The 21726-nt window shown below is 34.3% G+C and overlaps 1 protein-coding gene across 3 annotated transcripts in view; it reads right to left on the minus strand.

Annotated features, from left to right (window-relative positions):
- The window catches only part of ATP9B (ATPase phospholipid transporting 9B (putative)), a 154062-nt gene that overhangs the window by 98248 nt on the left and 34088 nt on the right, over positions 1 to 21726 (minus strand). For all 3 annotated transcript variants that reach the window (XM_058831637.1, XM_058831636.1, XM_058831638.1), the window contains exons 6-7: positions 14985 to 15043; positions 8545 to 8596 (exon numbers count right to left, since the gene is read on the minus strand). In XM_058831637.1, coding sequence (XP_058687620.1) covers positions 8545 to 8596; positions 14985 to 15043 — 111 coding nt within the window. The remainder of the gene's footprint in view (positions 1 to 8544; positions 8597 to 14984; positions 15044 to 21726) is intronic.

Genomic DNA, 21726 nt, shown 5'->3' on the forward strand with positions numbered 1-21726 from the left:
CCAATAAGCACTGAAGCAAACTTACAAACAGAATTCAAATATGCCATAGCACACATTTTAATGTTATACTGTACGGAAGATGCATCAGAGGGAAACAACTAATTGTAAGAGTAATTTAGTTGTATATAGCAGTTGTACAGGAATATGCGTATTTTACAAGCATAATAAAGAGCAAGCACCCCAGTCTTGAAAAGGTATTGTTTTTTCCGCATAAATGCAGCGTTGAATTCCACAGTCCATTACAGATACTGTCAAAAAGTAACCCTAGAATGTATGCACTGAAATTAGTAAAAAAAAAAAAGCAACATAAAAGTAAATTGCATTTACTTTCTATAATATGCAACTGATAAGAATTCCTGTCAGTTATTCTTAAATGGAGATAAAGCTAAACCATCACTCCATGTCTGGGTTCTTCTCTGTCAAATCTAAATAAATAAAATTATGTCTGCCTTCTCTCTCCAGAGCTGTATCCAATGAATTTTTTACAAATGAGAACAACAGCTACAACTAACGCCTTTCAAGCCTCAGCAAAACTGAATTATTAAATCTGTCTGCCTATATCCTATTACAGACTACTTATGAATACTTGATTTTATTTTGTATAATTGACAACAGTTGTCAGGAAAGGAAGGTTTTAACGGCAATCAAATTAAGATCAACTGGTATAAGTGTCAGAGTGAAGAGCTTGTGTCAAGTGTTGATGAATTAATTGATGGGTCAGTGGGAAACAGGGCACGTGGAACTGCAGTGTCATAAACAGCTTTATATTTTCTGGCAACATTACCAGCCTTCCTGCTTTAAGTGAAAAACATTGAAAGAGATGGGTTACTAGAATGTACCCAACAAAAGAAAAACAGACTTTGACTTTGCACACTTAACACCAGATCATTTACAAACAACTTCATTTTTAAATCATTTATATTACTTAAGTGACTACGTACATGAAAATTTTAAACTGATGACAAGGTGAATAGCAGCACCAGGATGACATATTGCAGTACAGAGTTTCATTTACTAATCTAATGAGAAGCTTTCAATTATGATTTTTCTAAGAAGGAACAAAACCGCAAGATATTTGAAACATCTTTAACATTTAAGCTACACTGCCATTCCAGAGGATGCACATTTATAGAAGACTGATTAAATTAGTTTAAAAGCATTAATTTCTCTTAAGACCAGGGAAGAACTGTGTGTACTTGAGATATTTGATCTGAATTAAGAAACCAATGAAGCAATTGATTAATTGGAATTTAAGCCATCAGTCACTGGATCCATGAACAGTTTCATTTACATTCTAAACAATCAGCTGATGGTCTTATAGGATACCATGTATTAATACACAGTCAATATGATACCCCTAAACTCATCACAGTTCCTTATTGACAAGAACTCAGACGTTTTTTAATCCAGGCTTGATCACATTGCATCTTTTTTGAATTGCACTATTGATTCAGTATGCTTTAGGAATTTTTATCTCTATTAAAACATTATGGAATTTTCAGATACAGCAAACAATGGTCCAAGTTAAAAAAAGGTCTACATTAATATTCACATTCTAAAATTTTTCACTTACTGATTAATATTATTTTGAGATATACAGAAGGATACTCAAAAACATTAATTTTTTCCATTTAATAGGATTTGATGCACCACTTTTCTCCATTATTCTTCTGATGCATACTGCAATCTCTTTTTGCAGAAACCCAGTAATACAGAAAAGAGATGGCGTGCATTATTTACATCTTCAGAGTAATGACTAAATTTAAAAGCCTGCCATAGACAAGGCTTAGAACACTGAAAAAGTTCTCACTTTTCAGATAAAATATGAGTACTAACGAAACAGCTCCATGATTTGAGAGCTCTGGCAGCACAGGAGAACTCGCTGTTTGCATCAACCTTCCTAACGCACTTATGTATTTCTAAAGACCAGTAACAACAACTACATATACATCTCAAAGAAGAGTGCTTATAGAAGACTTAAGGAGCATTTCCTCTTTTGATGAAAGCAGAGCTCACAGAGGAGGTTGAGAATAGCATATGGCCGAATATTCCTGTATACACTGAGAACTTGCATTGCCTCTAAGACTTTAGCAGCAGCAATAATAATCAACGTGAAGGACATTCCATTAACTAAATTAGGGAGAGCAGTAATAAAATACTTGGTATATCATAAAGCTTAAACACAGAGAAGGACAAGTCAAAGGAGTTGACAAAGCCATCAGGTTACAACAGGCATGTGAAAAACAAGAGAATAAATTTTTCGTTAAATTTAGCATGGAAAAGCAAATTTTCCTTTACTGTTTGGTAACTGGGAAGAAACAACAGACCCAGCTAGGAAGATTTAACACTGGACTTTACAGATACTTTAGAGACAACATATTATAAACATTTACACAAGGAATTCTTGAACCCTACTTTTGCATGAGTAATTTTGGGTTTTTATTTTCAAAGCCTTTGACAACATACCAACAAATCTATCAGTTCTTAATATACATATATTTTTTTGCCTGACTTGACCTGCTTCTGGGATCTGCTTTGATGATTCTCACCTTCAGTTTCTCTACACTGTTTCTCAAACTGTGGGAATTGTTTGGGATTTTGGGACATTCAGACTGCTACTCAAGTCAAGCCACAAAATCCACTCGAATTTGTGGGAAAATGCATTATCATTGCCAAACAGGAACAGGTTAATTTATGCCTAACACAATCCAGTCTCCTTACACATCAATTTTATCAACTCTTACTAGTAATTTCTTTAAATAAAGAAAAAAAAATTAAAATATTTCTTTGTTAATACTTATTTTGCTGCAAATCTAATGAAACAAATAGATTGAACTAGTCAGACAAGTACAGACAGAAAATAAAAATTATTAGGGAATTGTATATATTATCATGCCGTCTAATAATATTTTACTGTGTAATTTTACAGTTCAAATAGAAAGAGTAGAATATTATTGGGAGCCTAATGCCTGCTGAGAACACCTCCTTCCACTGCATAACATTCATACTATCTGACTACATCTTAAAACAAGTAGCTGATCACATCAAATCAGTAGAACTCAGTGGCTTAAAGCAGATACCAAAACATTTCAAGCCTGAGTTAAATCAAATGCTAAAAACAGAATAGGAACTGAAGTAGAGAAACAGATTAAAGTAGTTTGGACAGATTGTTGGCAGCTACTCATGCCCTGAAGATAAACTTTTATCTGGCCGTATGTGCAAAATTTAACTCTAGTCATTTATCATTCTCTACAGCAATAGATTTTCAAAGCATTTTGGTTTCCAGACAGGTAAGTTTTACAACACTTGTTTTCTAAACGTAATAGAAAATTCCAGAATGTGTGACAAATGCAACTTCTTCAGCCTTATTATTCTGCAGTACCCGGTTTTATGAAGAAATAAAAAGTGACATCAGCTGCACAACAAAATTCCAAACTGACGTTTTCTCCTCTGGTTTGATTTTCAAATATCTGAAGTTCCAGAATAGGCTGGGGCCCAGACAATTAAGTTATTTGTAGAATACTTACTCCTAACTGCCCAGAATAAATAGATAGTACTACCATCACCTTTATTATATTCTTCCTTGCAGTGAATTTGGAGTTTCATTCTTTGACAGATATGTTTTACTAATATTTGCTTTTTGAGACCTACAATACTAGATATTTTAAACAAGTAAAACATATTTGGTGGAATGCTCTCCTTTTGTATAGAAATGCTTAAGAACTCATCATTTTCCAAAAAACTTTAATGAGCAGACTTCGTTTGAGATGGTAGACTCTGAAGTAAGCCTTTACTGGTTAACACAGCTTCTTCCAACAGAAAATCAACTTGTATGAATGAGTATTTACGCCTGTACTTGCATTGCAGAGTTTATGCCAGTTAAATGGTTAGCATTTAAAATAAAAATCACATCTGAAAGTTATATTGCCACAGAAATGAAATGCTACAAAGCCTCAAAATAAAAATTCTTTTCTTGTTTTATTCACACATTTTACTTATACCACTGTTGTTTAAGTAATTACAAGTAAAAAAATCCTGAAACTCTTAACTACAAATTTTAATGCAAGGGAGATTACTTTTTTTTCTACAATTCTGAAAAGTATAAACATGTTTGCAATAGTATTTTATGCCTGAGAACATATACCATTTTTAAATAGTTTCATAAATGGGATTCAAAACACTCATCTATACAATGGGAAATGTCCAGGAGGACCTTGAAAGACTAGAGAAATGGACTGACGAGCAAGCACCAGAACAATCCAACAGTGGCCTGAAAAATACTAAATGTAGCAACTGTCCAACTTGAATACCTTGCAAAGAATTAAAGATTCTCCACAAAGGAGAATCAAAATTGGTTTATGATAAAAAACCTTTGCATTAGAGTATGCTTGACAGAAGTGGGACTGATCAGCCACTGAGAGTTGCTCTCTTCAGAGTATCATCTCTATAATTAAAATATAAAACCAAAACAAAAAACTCTTTCTATCAATGTAGTAGCTGTTGAGAAATCTACAGCAGCTGAGGTATTAAAATAAATTTGTGATTTTATTTTGCAAGACTTCTACATATATATTTTTTATGAACTTTTACAAGTTTGTTTAAAGAGTAATAAATTAATGCAGTACCCTCTCTTTAAGAAAAAAAAAAATAAAAAATACTACTTTTCCTGAAGTAGTGGCTGTTACTCTACGTGGAATCAAGTGCCTACCAAAAAAATTTAACTCCATGCAGAAGACATGTGCTAGGTTCAAATACTATGATCAGGAAAGCTGAAGCAGATTAGGAAAACCACTTCCTGTTTCACCCTCTGGAAGTTCAGTTTCACCAGAAAAAGGCTAAAGAGAAAATCTGAATCTACTTTTCATACCATCACAAAGCATTATCTGTGACAAAGAGGACCTCGGGAACAATAAGAAGGGTTTAACTAAGATTCAGCAATTCTTACCCCCATAAAAAGCTACTAAGGAAAGTCAGTATCCTACCAGCACTGTCATTAGTCTGTCATAGGCCTAAGTTGTTAGCAGTAGTACAGAATAGAAACAATTCCTTGCAGTCCTAGTGCCTATGGAGCATATCATAAGACCTAAAGCTTTTTACCCTTGGCTATTCCAGCTGCAGAAATAAGCAATTAGTTCCTTTAGCCCTAATTCCATGTACAAAGCTATTCTGCTGTGCCATCTTTCTCCCAGTAACTTTTGACTTGTGGCCAATTTCAACCGAGCATGGCAGAGCAATGATCTCAAAACTGGGAAGCATCCTGAGCTTTTGTGAAACTAAAGAGGATGAAAGTGCCATATGAATAAAAGAAAAACCAAGCTGCTAGCTCCAACAGTCATCTGTTCTAGGACCTAGCAAAAATTGATAGCTAAAATCAACATTTGCTTAGCTCAGAACTAGCCACTGCATTTGCCAGCTTTTCACCATGAATAACAAGAATATGAAGTTATTAGAAGCATGTAAATAAAAAGCTTGTCTGGAAAAAAAATAAACTTCATTCTTTCTTTTTTGACACCTTGTAGTCACCCTATAAAGTTTGTATTCCTCTCAGATTTTCACATTTTAAAGTATAAAGAGTACAAATATTCCAGAAACACAGAGTCTTACAAACACATGCACCAGATTTTCAAGACAGACCACACCCAGCTCATGTTAGAGCATGTATTAGCATAGGAATAACTGACCTGGATCAGAAGCCAGTCACTGCACCAAGACACAGTCAATGTTGAGTGCAAGGATTGTAGCTCAGTGAAGGAAAGTTTAACTTTTAAATTTTTCTTGTGTTTTACACACAGAGTATCTTTGATACTCCCATAAAGAAGTTATTAACACACACTTTAGTTGGCAGTTTCTGTGGACAATTATAAGGTTATATGATGATCTCTGGAATGCCCTGTCTAGCCTTTGATTTCTGAGATGGCATATAGACAAATGAAATGCAGAGAACGTGCCAAACAAATTAAAAATGATCCTGAAAGTTTTTTTAAAGGCCACTTACAATCTTGTTTAATTTCAGCAAGGGAGTTTTGTATTGGTGTAACAGAGATCTTGCCTACATTTGCATAACAGCTTTACACTAAGGTAGTCAATTGTTTTTGGCATGCTGCCTGCTTATACAGAAAATGAAAATAACGTTTAAACCATCTTTTGCAGCCAGCTCAGCATGAACATTTCCTTTCATTTGGTGGAAGGCTGATAAATGGGACAAATCATCCAAATCACTTGTCACTTCTGCCATATATAATGAGTAAAATCAAGATTCATCCATAAATAATCCCCTTCTACCTTTTCAAATACATAGAACTCCAACATATCACTCCTTAAGTATCTCATGCTTAATTTTTTAAAATTGTTTTATTTATTTTGGAAGTCAATTGAAATCTTTTGGAAACCTCTGTTATACAGGGAGCCAGACAGCAGCAAAGAATTCACATTTGAGGAGTGATTTCCACCTGCTCCATCCCCCTGGGAAGTAATCCTAACTCAAAATAAGAACAGCCATCTAGCTGCCTCCATCCATGAAAGAGAGGAATACCAATGTTACAGATTGGCACATGAATACAAAAGAAAGTCCCAGCAATGTGAGCCTTTAGACAATAAACTTCTGTAAGTCTGATTAACAAACATATGAATCTTAGATACAGGCACACAATTGACATCAACTTATTAGATCTTTGAAGATTTCATTCTACATAAAAGACAATGTGTTTGACAAAGAAAGGGAAGAATATATCTAATAAGGAATTAGTTTTATCAAAATAAGCTTGATACCCAGAATGCAGCTTCTGCTATGCAGTTAAAAGTATCCTAGAAAACTGTAAGTGAATTGGGGGGTGAGTTTCTGGATGAACTTTGTAAACTGCCCATTTATACCCCAAATTGCTTCTTTTTTGAGTGACGATGTACGATATTGCAGTTCTGCAGACTATATTAATATGTAAATACTGAAACTGGAAAATTGTTAATTTACCCCAAAAGTAGCTTACAGGGAGGTTTGGATTTTGAGATTAGTTCAAACTCTCCACTTTACTCTTTATAGATTTATAGTAAGAAGCTATAATTAAACTGCTTTATTACATGGAAGATTACATAGAAGATAAAACCATGCAAAAACTATTTCACAAAGTACTTAAAAGTTTCAACTATAAATTAAAGCATAAATCAGTCAAAACTGCAACATCAGGAAGAAACAATTACAGATGTAAGTGTTCACTCTTTAGTCAAAAAACAATTACTGCCATATGCTTGAAGTTTAGGAAATCATTTTTGTGTGGTTTTGTTTTTTTGTTTTGTTTTAAAGAAGTGCAACACCAATAAAACTAGTTAACCTGTTGCTTGTTAATAGAAGATTAGGATTTTTAGTAGCTTGTAGTTCTGAGAGAGAATAAGAAGAAAAGTCCCTGTATAGCGAACCAGAGGGTAGTGAACAAAAATGGAGCTTATACAAGACCACTAGAAGACTTTGTCACTCCAGGGCAGTTATAGATGATCACTGCATGTAATCAGCATTAACAGGACACAGTAACTATACAGTAATTTCTTCTTTCAGCAAATATATAGCTCTACTAGAGTTCCGTAGGCTATCAGAAATATTTTTGTCTCCTCTTTCAAATGATCTCTACAAATTTAGGCTTTTATCTGAAATATATGATAGGACTCCAGCGCCACAGTGAAATACTATGTGCCACTAATACAGGGCTTACCAATATCACAGCTATTAGCTTTGTGAAATTTAGTGCTGTCTGACAAATACCAGACAGTTCTTCTGGATCTGAAGAGAAATGGTAATATAAAGGAGGAAAACTCATTTGAGTTATACACAGGGGCATCCAGCAGTAATTTCTAAACTTTACAAAACAGCTATAATTTATAGGGTTCCTATAAAGGAGATATTTGTTTCTCAAAGATTAAGAGTACTCCGCTATCACCATGTGAAGAGAAATAGAGCTAACAAGCAACACTTTTCTTTCTCCCACACAAGAAAATTCCTGGCTTTTTGGCTTTTATTTTTTGACTGTCCAAAAAGGCAGTATTATTTTGAAGTAAAAAAGGCCAGTAAAGTTATTTCAGGAGTTCAGATCATTACATTTTTAAAAAAATTGTTATTTTAAACATGTATTAGCAAGTTCAGATTTGAGTTCTTTTCAATTTATTAACTGAAACACAATCAGATAACATTTAAATGTATGTTGCAAAAACAATGATCAGTTGTGAGTAATTTAAAATAATGTCAAATCATACTAATCAAGTACAGTCTTAGAAATATATTAGCTAAATATTTTTGCCATTTTTAATAATTAAACCTTTTGTTAAAAGAGCTCATAAAAACCACCCATGTAGAGAAACATATCTACAGAAGTCTCATGTTCACAGTAAGATTACTCCTCTGTAATGTGTTTATCACATATGGACTCTCTCCCATTAATCTGATGAAGGTAGAGCTCCATCAATATATTTGATCATTTCAAATTGGTCAAAATGTACAATCTAAAATTGTACCATAACCACCAATTTATCATGTAACCAATGTGAATTGTCAAAACATACCTGTTTTTTCTGAGGTTCTAAGAAACACCATGTCAGATGGGATTCGTTGATTCTGAGAAGGAGGAAAAAAAAAAGGTATATTTTTGTAAGTAGGAAAAAAAGTGAATTTCAATCAAAAGTCCAGTAAGATCTATCACCAAAAGGTCACACTTGGATTGAAACTCAATTAAAATAGGATTTCTTGCAGTACTTTATATTCAGCATTTGCAATTCAGAAATCAATATTTTCGAAAAATTATACCATAAGCAAACAACAGCTAATCCTTTCAGATGTTCTTTATAAGTGAATCATAAATACCTGAAGAACAGATTAACATTTTCTTGACTGAAAACAGTACTTCAAGTAAATAAATATGTAATCAAAATATCTTAAAACATAGTTTCACTGAGCAAAACTCTGACATTCAGTTAGCACACATAATAGATTAAAAAATAAAAAGGTGAATTTAAAATATCTGTCTTGGCACTCAAGTCGCAAATGTTATGTATCCCAAGCATTCTTCTCTCTTCCAACACACACACACAGGGGAAATATCAAATTAGGGAACAGCATTTTTCTATTCCACATGTTTTAAATGAACAGAATTTCTTCCTCACTGTGTAAGAGATAGAATCATAGGCACAGTCAGATGTACCTACTCTGCCAGCACAGAACTGTCTGTATCAAGTTTTCATTTGTTGATCACAAAAATGCCTATCTAAGCTTTCACAGGTTAAATGAAGTGAACAATACCAGACTCCCACACACATGTTATCTGTTACATGACTACCCAAATCCTCAGCTCTCTCTCCCTACTATTTCCCAAGGCATCTACCAGCACCAGTTCATGGGCAACACAGGGGTTACAAATAAAACACTGGGAAAAACAAAAATAATCAACATAGCAAAATATGCAAGAAACAGGACTGGAAAGGAAAAAAGCAAGTTTTTCTATTAATCCAAAGAAACCTTCCCAAGATCAGCATGCGACCACAACAGCACCATTTGGAATAGCGTGATCCGAAAAGATTTGCCGGAGTCAACTGCCAGACTATGTGTTGTAAGGGCTTAGCTCCCAAAATAAGATGATGTAAACTCTCTGAATTTCTGGGAGACCCGGTACTTCTCACCACTTGTAACACACTCTCAGCAACACCACTTTAGAAATGGGACTGGAAGCAATTGAAACTCTGTTCTCTATAAGAAGTTCAGTAAAGAGAGGCCATAAAGGGCTACAGAGGAGGCTACTATCATATGTAAAGATGAAGCTTGATAAATGAGGAAGTTGGGAAACATTAAAAAATAGATGCATGTTTTAGTCTACTTTAAAATTCTACATAGGTAGCAAAAAACCCTTTGCATAACTTGAAATGATGCATTTTGATTCATTAATATTTCCTGATTTGCAGCATTTTCCATTTTAACTCTTTATGCTGTTACAAATAAAATTTTCTTGCTTGTATGTTAACAGTATTCACCTTGAAGAGGTTGTTCATCTGCAACTAGTACAGTAGTACAGCATTTTTTCAAATCTTGCCCTATAAGAGCTAATAATTAAGGATGCAGTGCAATTTATTACCCACCATGAGCCCAGATTCAGGGAATAGGAATATCTCATTCAAATTTGGAAAAAGATGCAGAAAAAAGATTAACCTTAAACTATATTATTTTGCACCTATTAGAAAGAAAAAAGAGAAAAAGGAAAAGGCAACTTCAAAACTAAATAATTCTGTCCTTAAATGACAATAATGATTAAACAGATATCCAGTCTTAATATAGATTAGCTATACATTTTTGCAGCTCCCCTGCCAGCTCTGACATAAATCCATTACACAAGTTTCAGGTTACTGACTTCATGCCTACAAACTTCCAGTTACTTGTAAACAAGCTAAAACACTTCACCAACATCCAAAAATTTTGCAAAAATAACAGTCAAATGATCTAATACTGAATAAAGCAGAAGTTCTGGTAATACAAAGGAGGTACCTACATGTCATTACCAACTTACACACTGGACACACTTCACACTGAGTAAAAGAAACATTCGCCTGGCACAGAGTATCCAAGGTTCAGATACCTTATGCCTGACAAAACTGGGCAGAATCATAGCATATCTTAAGTTGGAAGGTACCCATATGGATCACAGAGTCAAATTCGCTGCTGCTTTAAGGACTAGCTGTGAGCAAACCATTTGACTAACAGCAACATCCAGACAGTCCTTGAACTCAAACAGGACTGGTGCCATGACCACTTCTCTGGGAGTCCTGCTCCAGTGACTGTCCAGCCTCTCAGTGACAAGCCTCTTCCCAGAACTTCTCCTAACAACGCTTCATTCATAGAATCATAGAATGGTTTGGGTTGGAAGAGACCTTATATATATATATCATCTTGTTCCAAACCTCTGCCATGGGCATCAACACCTTTCACTAGACCACATTGCTCAAAGTCCCATCCAGCCTAACCTTTAACATTCCTAGGACAGGGAATCCACAGCTTCTCTGGGAAACCTGCTCCAGTGTCTCACCATCCCCACCGTGAAGAATTTCTGGCTACTATATAATCTATATCTACCCTTTTTCAATTTAAAGCCATTACTTGTACTATCACTGCATGCCCTTGTGATTCCATTTCCTCATATCCTGTCACTGATCACCAGAGGGTGACCAGCAACTCCACCCCCTGTGCTCTCCAATAATAAGGTTATAGACTATGATCAAATTAGCCATGTGAATATTTTCTCATTTTAATACAGAAAACGTTGATATTGATTTTGCCTTCTTTTGTGTTATCTCTTGCTCATTTTTCTTTCCTGTAAAATAATGAAACTTTTTCTGCATAAATTTATCTTAATGTATCCTACTATGCAGGGAAAGCTAGAGACTGACTTGTCTTTAAAGTATTTAAAATTGACATCTTGTTTTATTATCTGTTTTTTCATAATTTGGAAGTGGGCAGAAAGACAATGCAGCAGTACTAGGTACCAAAAACATTGTCACTATTATTGCTGACTCTGGGGAGCAAAGACAGCGCTGCAGATATATACCTAGTCACTATAAAAAACTGACTACACAAAAACAGATGGCAAGTATGCTACAAAAATCTTTAACATCTCATTACGGAGAAAATTAAATTCTGTTGTAGATTTTCACAGTCAAACAGCAGCAGTATGTCAATCATGTTAGCGCTCTCATGTCATATTTATCAAAGTCGAACAAGTTAAAATGACAACACATACAACTTCAAGCGTTCAGAAACCCATGAAAAAACTACGTAATCTCAATTACCATGGAGATGATACCTCCTAGAAATGCTTATTAACATATACAGAAATTTGAATATATAAATCATGAAAATTACTTGAATAAATTGTTTTTCTTAAATCTGGGCAGAATTAGAGCTCCAGAAAAGGAGGACTTCCATTTATCTCAGTGTTTGCAGACTTCCAGATTCAGTCCTAAAGATCTAACTACAACCATCCAATGGTCAATACCAGGCAAGTGCTTCTCCAGCTCCAGGCTTCCCATGAGTAACTCTATGCCATCCAGGAATACCACCCAGACGGATAAACAAGAAAACCCATAAAGACATCTGTACCTTCCTGCAACACAGGCTACAATATTAACTTAAAAAATACTCTTCTCTTAGCTTTCAAATTTCTTTTATATTGTTCTCATGTTATTATAATGAAATTGTTATTTACATAAACTTTTCCTGTTCCCCAGTCAGTCTTCCAATTCCCCTCAATTGTGCACAGCTGCATACCCTTGGAATTTTGCATTTACTGTCCTTCCTTCTCCATTCAGGCAATGAACCATGTACTTTTATCATTAACTAAAATACTCCCACTCACTTCTAAGTTATAAATAGAAGATGCACTACCCAGTTGTCTTTTTGGATCTGCAAACTGTGAAATACTGCATGTTAGTATTAACCGCAATCCTTGCAAATACTGGATTAATTTCACTTGACACCCAAGATTAAGAAGAAATTTGTGTACCTTTACAGCTCCAAGAAAAGCTCTCAAGGTTTTAAGAAAAAGCATCACTGTTCTCATGCTTTAAATCATTATTATGTGTTGTTACTGTTAAATATTGTCCCATAAATATGTCGTTATTATTAACTAAATGCGTTATTGAGTTTTATGCCCTCCTCACATCTCCAAAATGTCTTCCAAACAGTCAATAAGGTACAGTGTCTAAATAACAATATCTGAACTCAACAAATCATCCCTTTAATTGTCTTATTTAGGAACACTGTGCACATCTGTGCTTTCACTGGAAACTAAAAACGTATCTTAACACAAGCCAAGGAGAATATCCAGAAGCAGCATGACTGCTCGAGGCAGGGGACCATTTTTCAGCTAACAGATATGAATGTCTTCCAGCTTTTCAAATGAGGCAATATTTTCATCTGTTCAGGCTTCATCATGCCTAGTAATAATGCAATATGGAATTTTCAGTTGAAACAATAGAAGTATTATTTGAAACTAAACTATTTCAAGCATATTACAGTTGCTTAAGAAAGACTTTGAAATTAATTAGGATTATTTAAAAAAAAGACAATAATCACAGGATATTCAAAGTTTAAATCTAGAAAAGCCTTTCACTTAAGTTGTTAGTATTTGTGATGCAGTCACTAGTTAACATATGGATCTTCAGCTCAAGTGAGTCATTAATTTCACTGCAGAAATGCTGTTGATGCATCTACCAGTCAAATACAATGTTAACTTGTTTCTCTGCCATTAGGGTGAGCAATTGAACATTTCACTCCTGACTGGTTCTTTGGCTTAAGAGTCATACTCTGAAATTGAAAACTGCTTGCTCCAACAAAATACACTCCTCAACAGAACCAGAAAACATTTAATTTCATTAGTCTGAAAGCACCCCCAGCTAGGCCAAAAGGAAAAAAGGCAGCTCTGTTGGGTCAGTAGGGAGCTTGAAGCTGAAATACTACGTTCAAGCCGTTATATGCATTTTACTGATAATACCTGACTAAAATCTTCATCTTTTAAAAAGCTCACTAGTCATTATTTCTCTAAATCTTTAAACATTACTTGTTTTCATTAGAATCTTCAGGTACTCACAACATATGAGGTCCAAGCCACTGCAAATACTGCTAAAATAAATTCTAATAACCAGCTTCGTGCATGATAGAATGATCACCAAAGTAACTCCAGTTTTCCAAATTCTAGTATTATCCAAAAGACAGATGGATCACAGTGAATATCAGGGAAGGCAGATTACTACCTAAGTAGCCATCAGTCTTGCTACACTCTATAATAATTAATTCCAGGTTTAGAGTTGAAGAAGGGCCAAAAAAATCCATAATAAAAATCAAAGCAGATATCTCAGTCTCCTAGAAGTTCTGGAATAGGCAGAAGCAAGCACATGCAAGCCAATTCCATCTGCACTCTAAGGTAACAAGGTACAAAGCAAAACGGATGTAAAGGCCAGACATACCAGTGCTTATTTTGTGCAGCCTAGTACTTGCTGCTCAGATGGGCCCAAAAAGTTATAAGGTACACACAGCGAACAAAAAAGAAGACAAAAAAATCAAGAAATGGTGCAAACTACATGAATATATTTTAAGCTGAGAGCAGAAAGCCAAACAAGACTTGGGTGTATTGTTTTTTGCTTTCAACTACAGAAGAATTAAAATGGAAGGAAGCAGAAGTTTTCCAAACCAAGCAGAAGTAGATACAAGATTCAATTTGAGGTGCCTCCTTCCAGCATCTCAATGGATCAGCTCTCTAATACAAAGTGTGATGGGAATCAGTTGCAGGCACCCAGAAAAGTGAGTCTGGGTTCTTAAATTCCAGAATTAATTTAAGCAAAAATAGTCTGACAACAAATATAATCTGACTTCTAAGATGACAATAATTTCTTAGTAGCCCAGAAAGGCAACTGAAATAAGCAACAATCTTTATTATAATGTTAATATAGAGCAAAGAATTCACAGCTCTCACTCACCATCTGCAAACAAACTGGAAGGCTTTCTGTCCATTTGAAAACATATAAACTTTCTTATTATTTAATTACATATAGTTAGATACATATTATACTACGATAATACAAATATATTTAAAAAAATATACACACATATGCATAAAGAAAGATTATCCTTGAAAGCTTAAGACAGAGAAACAGTGATTTAACCATCAGAAGGAAGGTATCAGTAAGGAGACATCTCAAAACATTCAGCACAGCACATGTCAGGGAATTTAATTCTGTATTTAAGATTGATTTAAGCATATACCTATTAATAAAATAGAAAAATATACATTCAATTAAAATATAATTAATTCTATATTAGACTTCCTTGAAGATTCTCAAATAGGACTTGAATTAAAATACTAGCTAGTTAGGACTTCACAGATAAGTACCTTGATACACTTTTCTTCAGAAGATAATTAGCATGTTAATAATCTTTAGTCTCTAAAATATATTTTAAAAGTATCAACCTTTTCCACTATGATGAGGTCTCCAACTTGTATGTCTGAACTCTTAACTTGCACTTTACCTTAAAAAAAAAGAAGAAATGTAATCAATATTAATAAAGAATAACAAGACTATAAATCCCAGAATGCAAGTGTTATTTATAATGCTACTGTTAAGTGAAAATATTACAATTTATATAAAATAGATCTCCGCTGAACACATTGATACATTTCACCTTTTTGAATAAATAAACCAGAGGTTAAAAAAATTCCAGTTTTGTAACCAGTTATCTATTGTACAAGTTATTAGAGGAAAAAATACATATGGGAGATGCTCAAGTCTGATCTGTAGTATCTGCAATAGAGTTGTAAAACTGCGAAAAGGAATCCTTCACATCTACTAGACAGCACTTCTGTGTCTGACAAGAATTGTCAGGTTTATAGTCACAGAGAAGTCTTACACACGAGCTGTTATTCACAGCCCAGTTACTAACAGGTAACTTTGCTTGACCACTAAAGTTCCTGATGTAATTGGCACTGTCTGATGATGTTGGCAATTATAGTAGAAAAGATATAAAACTCTCCGAGGTCAAAGAAATGCCTAAGGATTTAATTCTAGAAAAGTAAAATATCAAAAGCTGAAATTTTCATTCTCTAAAGATTTTCATTCTCTAAAGCTTCCCAATCAGTAACTGCTGTGAACAACTCACTCAAAAAATATACACAGCACATTTTCCAATTTAATTTCCATATGTTCTGTAGGGTATTAATATTTACAAGACTGTTAAGTTTTAACATTCTTATTTGATGGACTGAAAAACTGCGACAGAGAGGTTAAGCTATTGCCCAAAATATGTAATTATTGATCTCATTAGAATTCAGGAGTTCTATTCCCAGGTCGACAACTCCAAAATAAAGTTGCTTTCCTGAGTTAAAGACAACCAAAAACTAAAATCCCCCGAGGATATAAACATACACACACACACACATGTCTGAATAGCCTGCTGAGCTGAAACACATCCCCTGTAAATATGATACTCCCTCAACAGAAATACTACCATGATTCCAAGCAGCAGGTATGTCAAAACATGGTAAAGTAGTAGAGTTTAAAATGCCAAGTGGAATGAACTAAAACAGAAGACACACAAAAGTAGAGAATGAGCAGCAAAAAGTTTGAAGTTTCATCAAAAATACTATGAGTAGCAGATTTGTCAATGCACAGTCACATCTCAGTTATACTAAATATAACCAAAAAAAAAGTAGGGTAGGATGCAAATTCATGAGATCTTCTCATTACAATCCTCAATAAAGAGACAGCAATATTCTTTATACTTATATTTACATTTAATAAAAGGCAGTAAGATTCACATGATAAGTAATTATTTTGAGTGCTTGTTCTTTAAAATTTTATGCAAAAGCAGCAGTTGCTTTATGTCTAATTCAGTCAATAATATATGCATTCCTGTGATATACAGCTAATATTTAATACATTTTCCATTAAAATAGCACTTCTAAAATGTGCAGTGTCAGGAAAATCACGATTTTTGTTTGGCCTGTCTGCAAAGTTACTTCTGAGAGCCAGACTTTGTTACTGATAGTGACCTTCTACACTAGTTCCATTTTTCAGTTGCTACAAGCATTTTCTGTCCTCCACTCTCAAATATAAAATAAATTCTATCTTCAACAGATGAATTTGTGAGGTGAGAGGAAGTAGCAGAAGACTGCAAGAAGGTATAAAAAGCTGCACCAAGAACATCAGCGATTCTCTACAAGAATATTGAGACACCTATGGAAATTAAATTAGTGTCTATGTATCAAAGCTTTTTTATTTAAAGTAACTAATACTAAAGCTCAACCACTAAAAGAAAAGTCTGACATAAAATCACCATATTTCACCTGCTTACCTGCACAAACCTGTGAACCCTCCTTAAAAATTCCAAAGTTTTAACTAGAAGTGAATAGTATATACCAGAAGAAAACACAGTAATGTTACTTTGCTTTCTAAGTCTCTTGGCTTTACCAAAAGGACAGCATTTTCTATATTGTTTTCCATTCTTCTGCTAACAATTTTCATCAATTTATCAGTCAATCACTTGATTACAGCAGTAACAGCCACAAAAATTCTAGTATAAGCTATGTCAAGTCTCAGATCTACACCACCTATACGGTCATGTATGAGCAAAACTACTCAAGAGGTACTAACCAAATGCAACTACTGGCAATTTTATCAGCTTAAACCATCAGATTTTCCACAGTCAAGCCATAACTGCACCTACAGTAAGGACCAAAGGACACTAGGCCTGAGAGGCCAAGAGAAGGTAGAATGTTCATGTGCGACATGATGTAGGGCAGACATAAAGCAAGGACTTTGGTGTCAAGTACACCAAGAGGAACCCACACCGCACCTTTGTACTTAATCTAGCAACTCCAGGAATTCCACTTAATGAATTGAAAAGTTTCCTTATCAGAGTGTTTCCTAGGTGGCTTAGTATAACAGAACACAATGCTCTCTTTATTAGACACTAACAAGTCTTGTTGGACCATCCTGTACTTCCTCTCATAAGGAAAAGGCCTTACATACATACAGAACAATCCTACAATAAATTTGAATGGCAGGATATATTACACCAAATACTAAATGGTAAAATGTGGCAATAATTAAAAAAGTGACTTAAAATTCTGGAACGTCAACACCACATAACACTTTCTTTTAGGCTAGCAAAAATGAGACTCATTAGATACCATTTCAGAGAACATTAAAATAATGCAATACTACATCTTAGTGAAGATGCATTTAGAAAAAAAGACACTGAATGTTATTCACTGCATAAATTATTTTTGCAAACTATTTTTTCTCTAAAAACATCTCTGTAGAAAAACACACTTCACCATCTGTGTAATTACCAATAAAAAGTCCAAAGCTGTCAGAAGTGGCTGCGCATCCAGACTTTATAGTCCACCAAGGCGCAAGGCTTTCGCCTAAAGCAATGTATAAAATTACACAGAACAGGAACACTGAAATGTGTCTGTAGTAAGTCATTTTACTCCCAAGATAAAGCCAGTTTAAATGAACTGCAATGATTTGAAAAACTAATAAATATCTCATATGAGCTAACAAGTACTTCACACAAAAAATTAGGAAATGAAGTAAACAAAATGTGTATATAAACTATGCTTTTTTTTATTAAAAAGTGTCTTCACCACCTGACCACTACTCTTGAAAGAATAGACTCTTCTGAAAACAGCATTTTCAAATTCTTTTTAAATTGCTATTACACCTTACTCATGGTACCTTTAATACTGTCTGAAGTACAGTTTGTGGAGTTAGTAATAGTGCTTGTCTCTAACCCATAAACACAAAACTCCTGACTGGTGGCAGTATAGACCATATGAAAGTTCTTCCTGATATCTAATAGCCCAAACTATCAGCATAATTAGAGTACACGTAATGTAATGGGGAGTTGGAGGAGAACAGAGCAGCCAGGCAGTGAGGGAAAACTTAAAGTTCCAGTGACTCCAAGGTGAGGATGCTGATCTTTCAGAGCAAGTGCTGTCTGCAGGTTGGTCTTTCAAAATCCATCTTATATAGGGAAGTGAGGTTAGTCTTCCATCAACTGTAAAACTCTACAAAAAATCTTCCTAGCTTCTCTCCTATATGTCCTGTCTGCTCTTGGGTAAAATTCTTTCTTATCCAATCTCCTCAATGCTGCAAAAATGTGGAATAACAGTCCCCTAGATTTTCCCTCTCTTCTGACCTCTATTTTAAATTCTTTCTTACGTTAAAATTTCAAGTTCTGTTTCTGTTGTTACTACTGATTCCCTAATCAGATCAAATTTGTATAATTTTTTAAAAACTTAAAAACTGTTCCAAAGGGTCTGAATACCAGGAATGATGTCATCAGTAGGTCTGAAATGTTACAAGCAATAAAGACCTAATGTTGTACCTCTAGATTCAGATATAGTGTGGTTTCTTAATGCACTGGTTTTTCAAAGCAGAGGGACAACCTGTTCTTGAAGAGCTGAAATTCTAACAAAAAAAAAAAAAAAAAAAAATTGAAATCACTCTAAGTCTCCAAAAGAAACATACTAACTTTCATACTTTTTCCCCTTGTATTACTGGTTATTGATATTTTCTTAATTTCATTCAGTTTTAAATGTATGTTTTCAACTTTGTTTCATTCCTTAATAACCTTTAAGGATACAGCCAAGACCTAAGTCTTTCACACTTGAATCCTGGATGGAATTTCATTAAATTTATCTCTCCTGACATGCAACTTTTCTTTTGCTTTGCAGGTTGCAAAGCAAGAGTTCTACAACATATTAAACACGATGAGAAAGTGACAGATGCAAGCCTCTTCTGCCACTAGTAGTTGTGACTATTATAGTACATTATTTTCTTCTTGATCTTCTTTTTCTTGGAAGCTTCAGTAATACTGCACAGATAAACCTAACTAGGAAAGGTTCCAAACTGCCAGCTTCAAGAATGGAAAGGGAGAAGAGTTAAAGTTGCTTCACAATTTTATTATCCAGTTGGCTTTTCACAGGCTAATGAAATAGATAATAGCGTGTTTCTAAACTTGAGGTGATTCTGCTTCAGAATAGCAGTCTTTTATAGGCACTTAACTGATCACACCTAAGTGCTTGAGAGAAGAAACTCTGTCAAATGTATAATGGTCCTTCAGGTAAGAAAAACAGAAGACCTCCCAAACCTGCATGCCCAGGCTTAATTTTTTTTCCCATTGCAGTTTTCTGCTTTACAAAAGGACATGCAGGTGAACTGTCCCAAAACAGAAATTCCTCCTTACAGCTTAAACTTGAATGCTGACTGAAAACTGTTTATTAAGGATCTGCAGACTTCCATTTGCAGCAAAACAGATTTTGCTGCAAACACCTCAATAAGATTAGGACAGCAGAATTCCTCATACACTGAACAATGTAATATATTTGATACCATGATCAAGTAAACAAGGGAAAAAGAATCACATGACAGACATGAGACAGGTAGAATTAATTGACTTGCTCACTTAAAAACTTCAATGCATTTACTGATTTGCATGTTTCATCACTTGCCATGAAGGGTTGAAAAATTAGAAACAATTCAAACTTCATGTTTAGCAGGCTCACCAACTTAGAATGTGCAAAGCTACACACTGCAAATTCAACAAGGAGTGACTGAGCTTTTCCATGTTACATGACAAATAGGGAACTGCATATCACTGGAAATCTCACGAATCAGAATTAGCCTATGGATGTTAATCTGGCCAATACCTGTCCAACTACAAATAAGTAATACTTAAAAGATATGTCCCATTCTCCTTTGATTTCCCACTCTGAGCAGCTCATTATTATTTAATAAGTGTAATTAGAACAAATACATATTCAAGTTTTTGAATTACTAGAAAGAAATTCTAAGTCTTCAAGAGTTACTAGTGTGAATACCCTTATCTTCAAAAGTTGGTAGTTCTTACACTAGCAACATGCAAATCATAAGACAGCATTTACATGTTTTACATGTTTAGGATTTCCCAAGACTAAGGAAGACTCCAACAGAAAGTTAAGCCTGATAGATATTCACAGACTTCTGAATTTTCATCTACTGCAGCACTGTATAAAAAAAATTTAGTTTACAAACCAGCCTACCCACACTATCTTTATGAAAGTAATTAATCATAATTTAGATCCCAGTAACTTCTATTGCGACAAATACGTTTATTTTCCATTTGTATACACATAATTTGGAAAACAACTAACTAGAAATTATTTTCATTAAATTTTCACTTTTATCAACCAAAACTGAACACTGAACATTGTTAATTTTAAGTTCTCCTACTTTCCAGTTTGAGCATGGGCAACCTGCTTAACATCTCTATGTCAGTTTCTCTAACTTTGAGATGGAAACCATAAATATTTCAAATAAAACACTGTAAACTAGCACAAGTCATAAAATCATTAGGGAAAAAACGATGCTAGAGCAGTGTAAAGTGCAGTGTCACTCTGAAAAGTGACTCTTAAGAGCGGCATCAGTTTTCAGGCTTTTAATTAAATCAGTATCAAGTTTGTTCATTCACAAGTAACAAAGCCTTCTTTCTCCAAACCATTAGCATGTACTTTAGTACAGTAGGCCTAACCAATTTTTTCCACTTGAAGAATACTGTCAATATTAAAAATTAGGTAATTATACTGAAAGTTATTTTTAAAAATAGTGTATGGAAGCGGAGCACATGACTTTATTAATTTACACAGATAAATCTACATCCTTTTGAAATATGTAAAAAATTTTGGTCTAATATTATCATGGGAAGTAGTCCCATTTTTCTGTATCAAAATTATATCTCTGTTTCAGAATATCTCATTATGGAAGAGCCCTATATTAGGAAAAAAGTGCAATTTATCACTACTCATGATTTTATATATGGGTTTCTGGCAACATGTAGTACAATTTTGAGTGGTGATTGCAGTAATGTTTTCACTCTTAAAATCGGTCATTACCCAAAACATTGTTAGTCCAGTGATCACACATAATTGTCAACATGGCATTCAGAGCTCATTGTAAGCAGAGCTGTTGAATCTTTACTTCTGTAGAAGATCAGTCTTGAAAAACCCCACAAAATAGAACAAAAATCAAGTATGAATTCATGATGGCACTGACACCAAAATCTTGAAGTCAAAATAGACAAACATTCTTGTAGATTAAAAGCTGATATAATTTTTTTTAAAAAGGGGCATTTTTAAAGCTTCTTTTAATAAGCTTTTTAAATAAGTCCCT

This window comes from Poecile atricapillus, chromosome 2, assembly GCF_030490865.1.
Source record: "Poecile atricapillus isolate bPoeAtr1 chromosome 2, bPoeAtr1.hap1, whole genome shotgun sequence".
NCBI lineage: Eukaryota > Metazoa > Chordata > Aves > Passeriformes > Paridae > Poecile > Poecile atricapillus.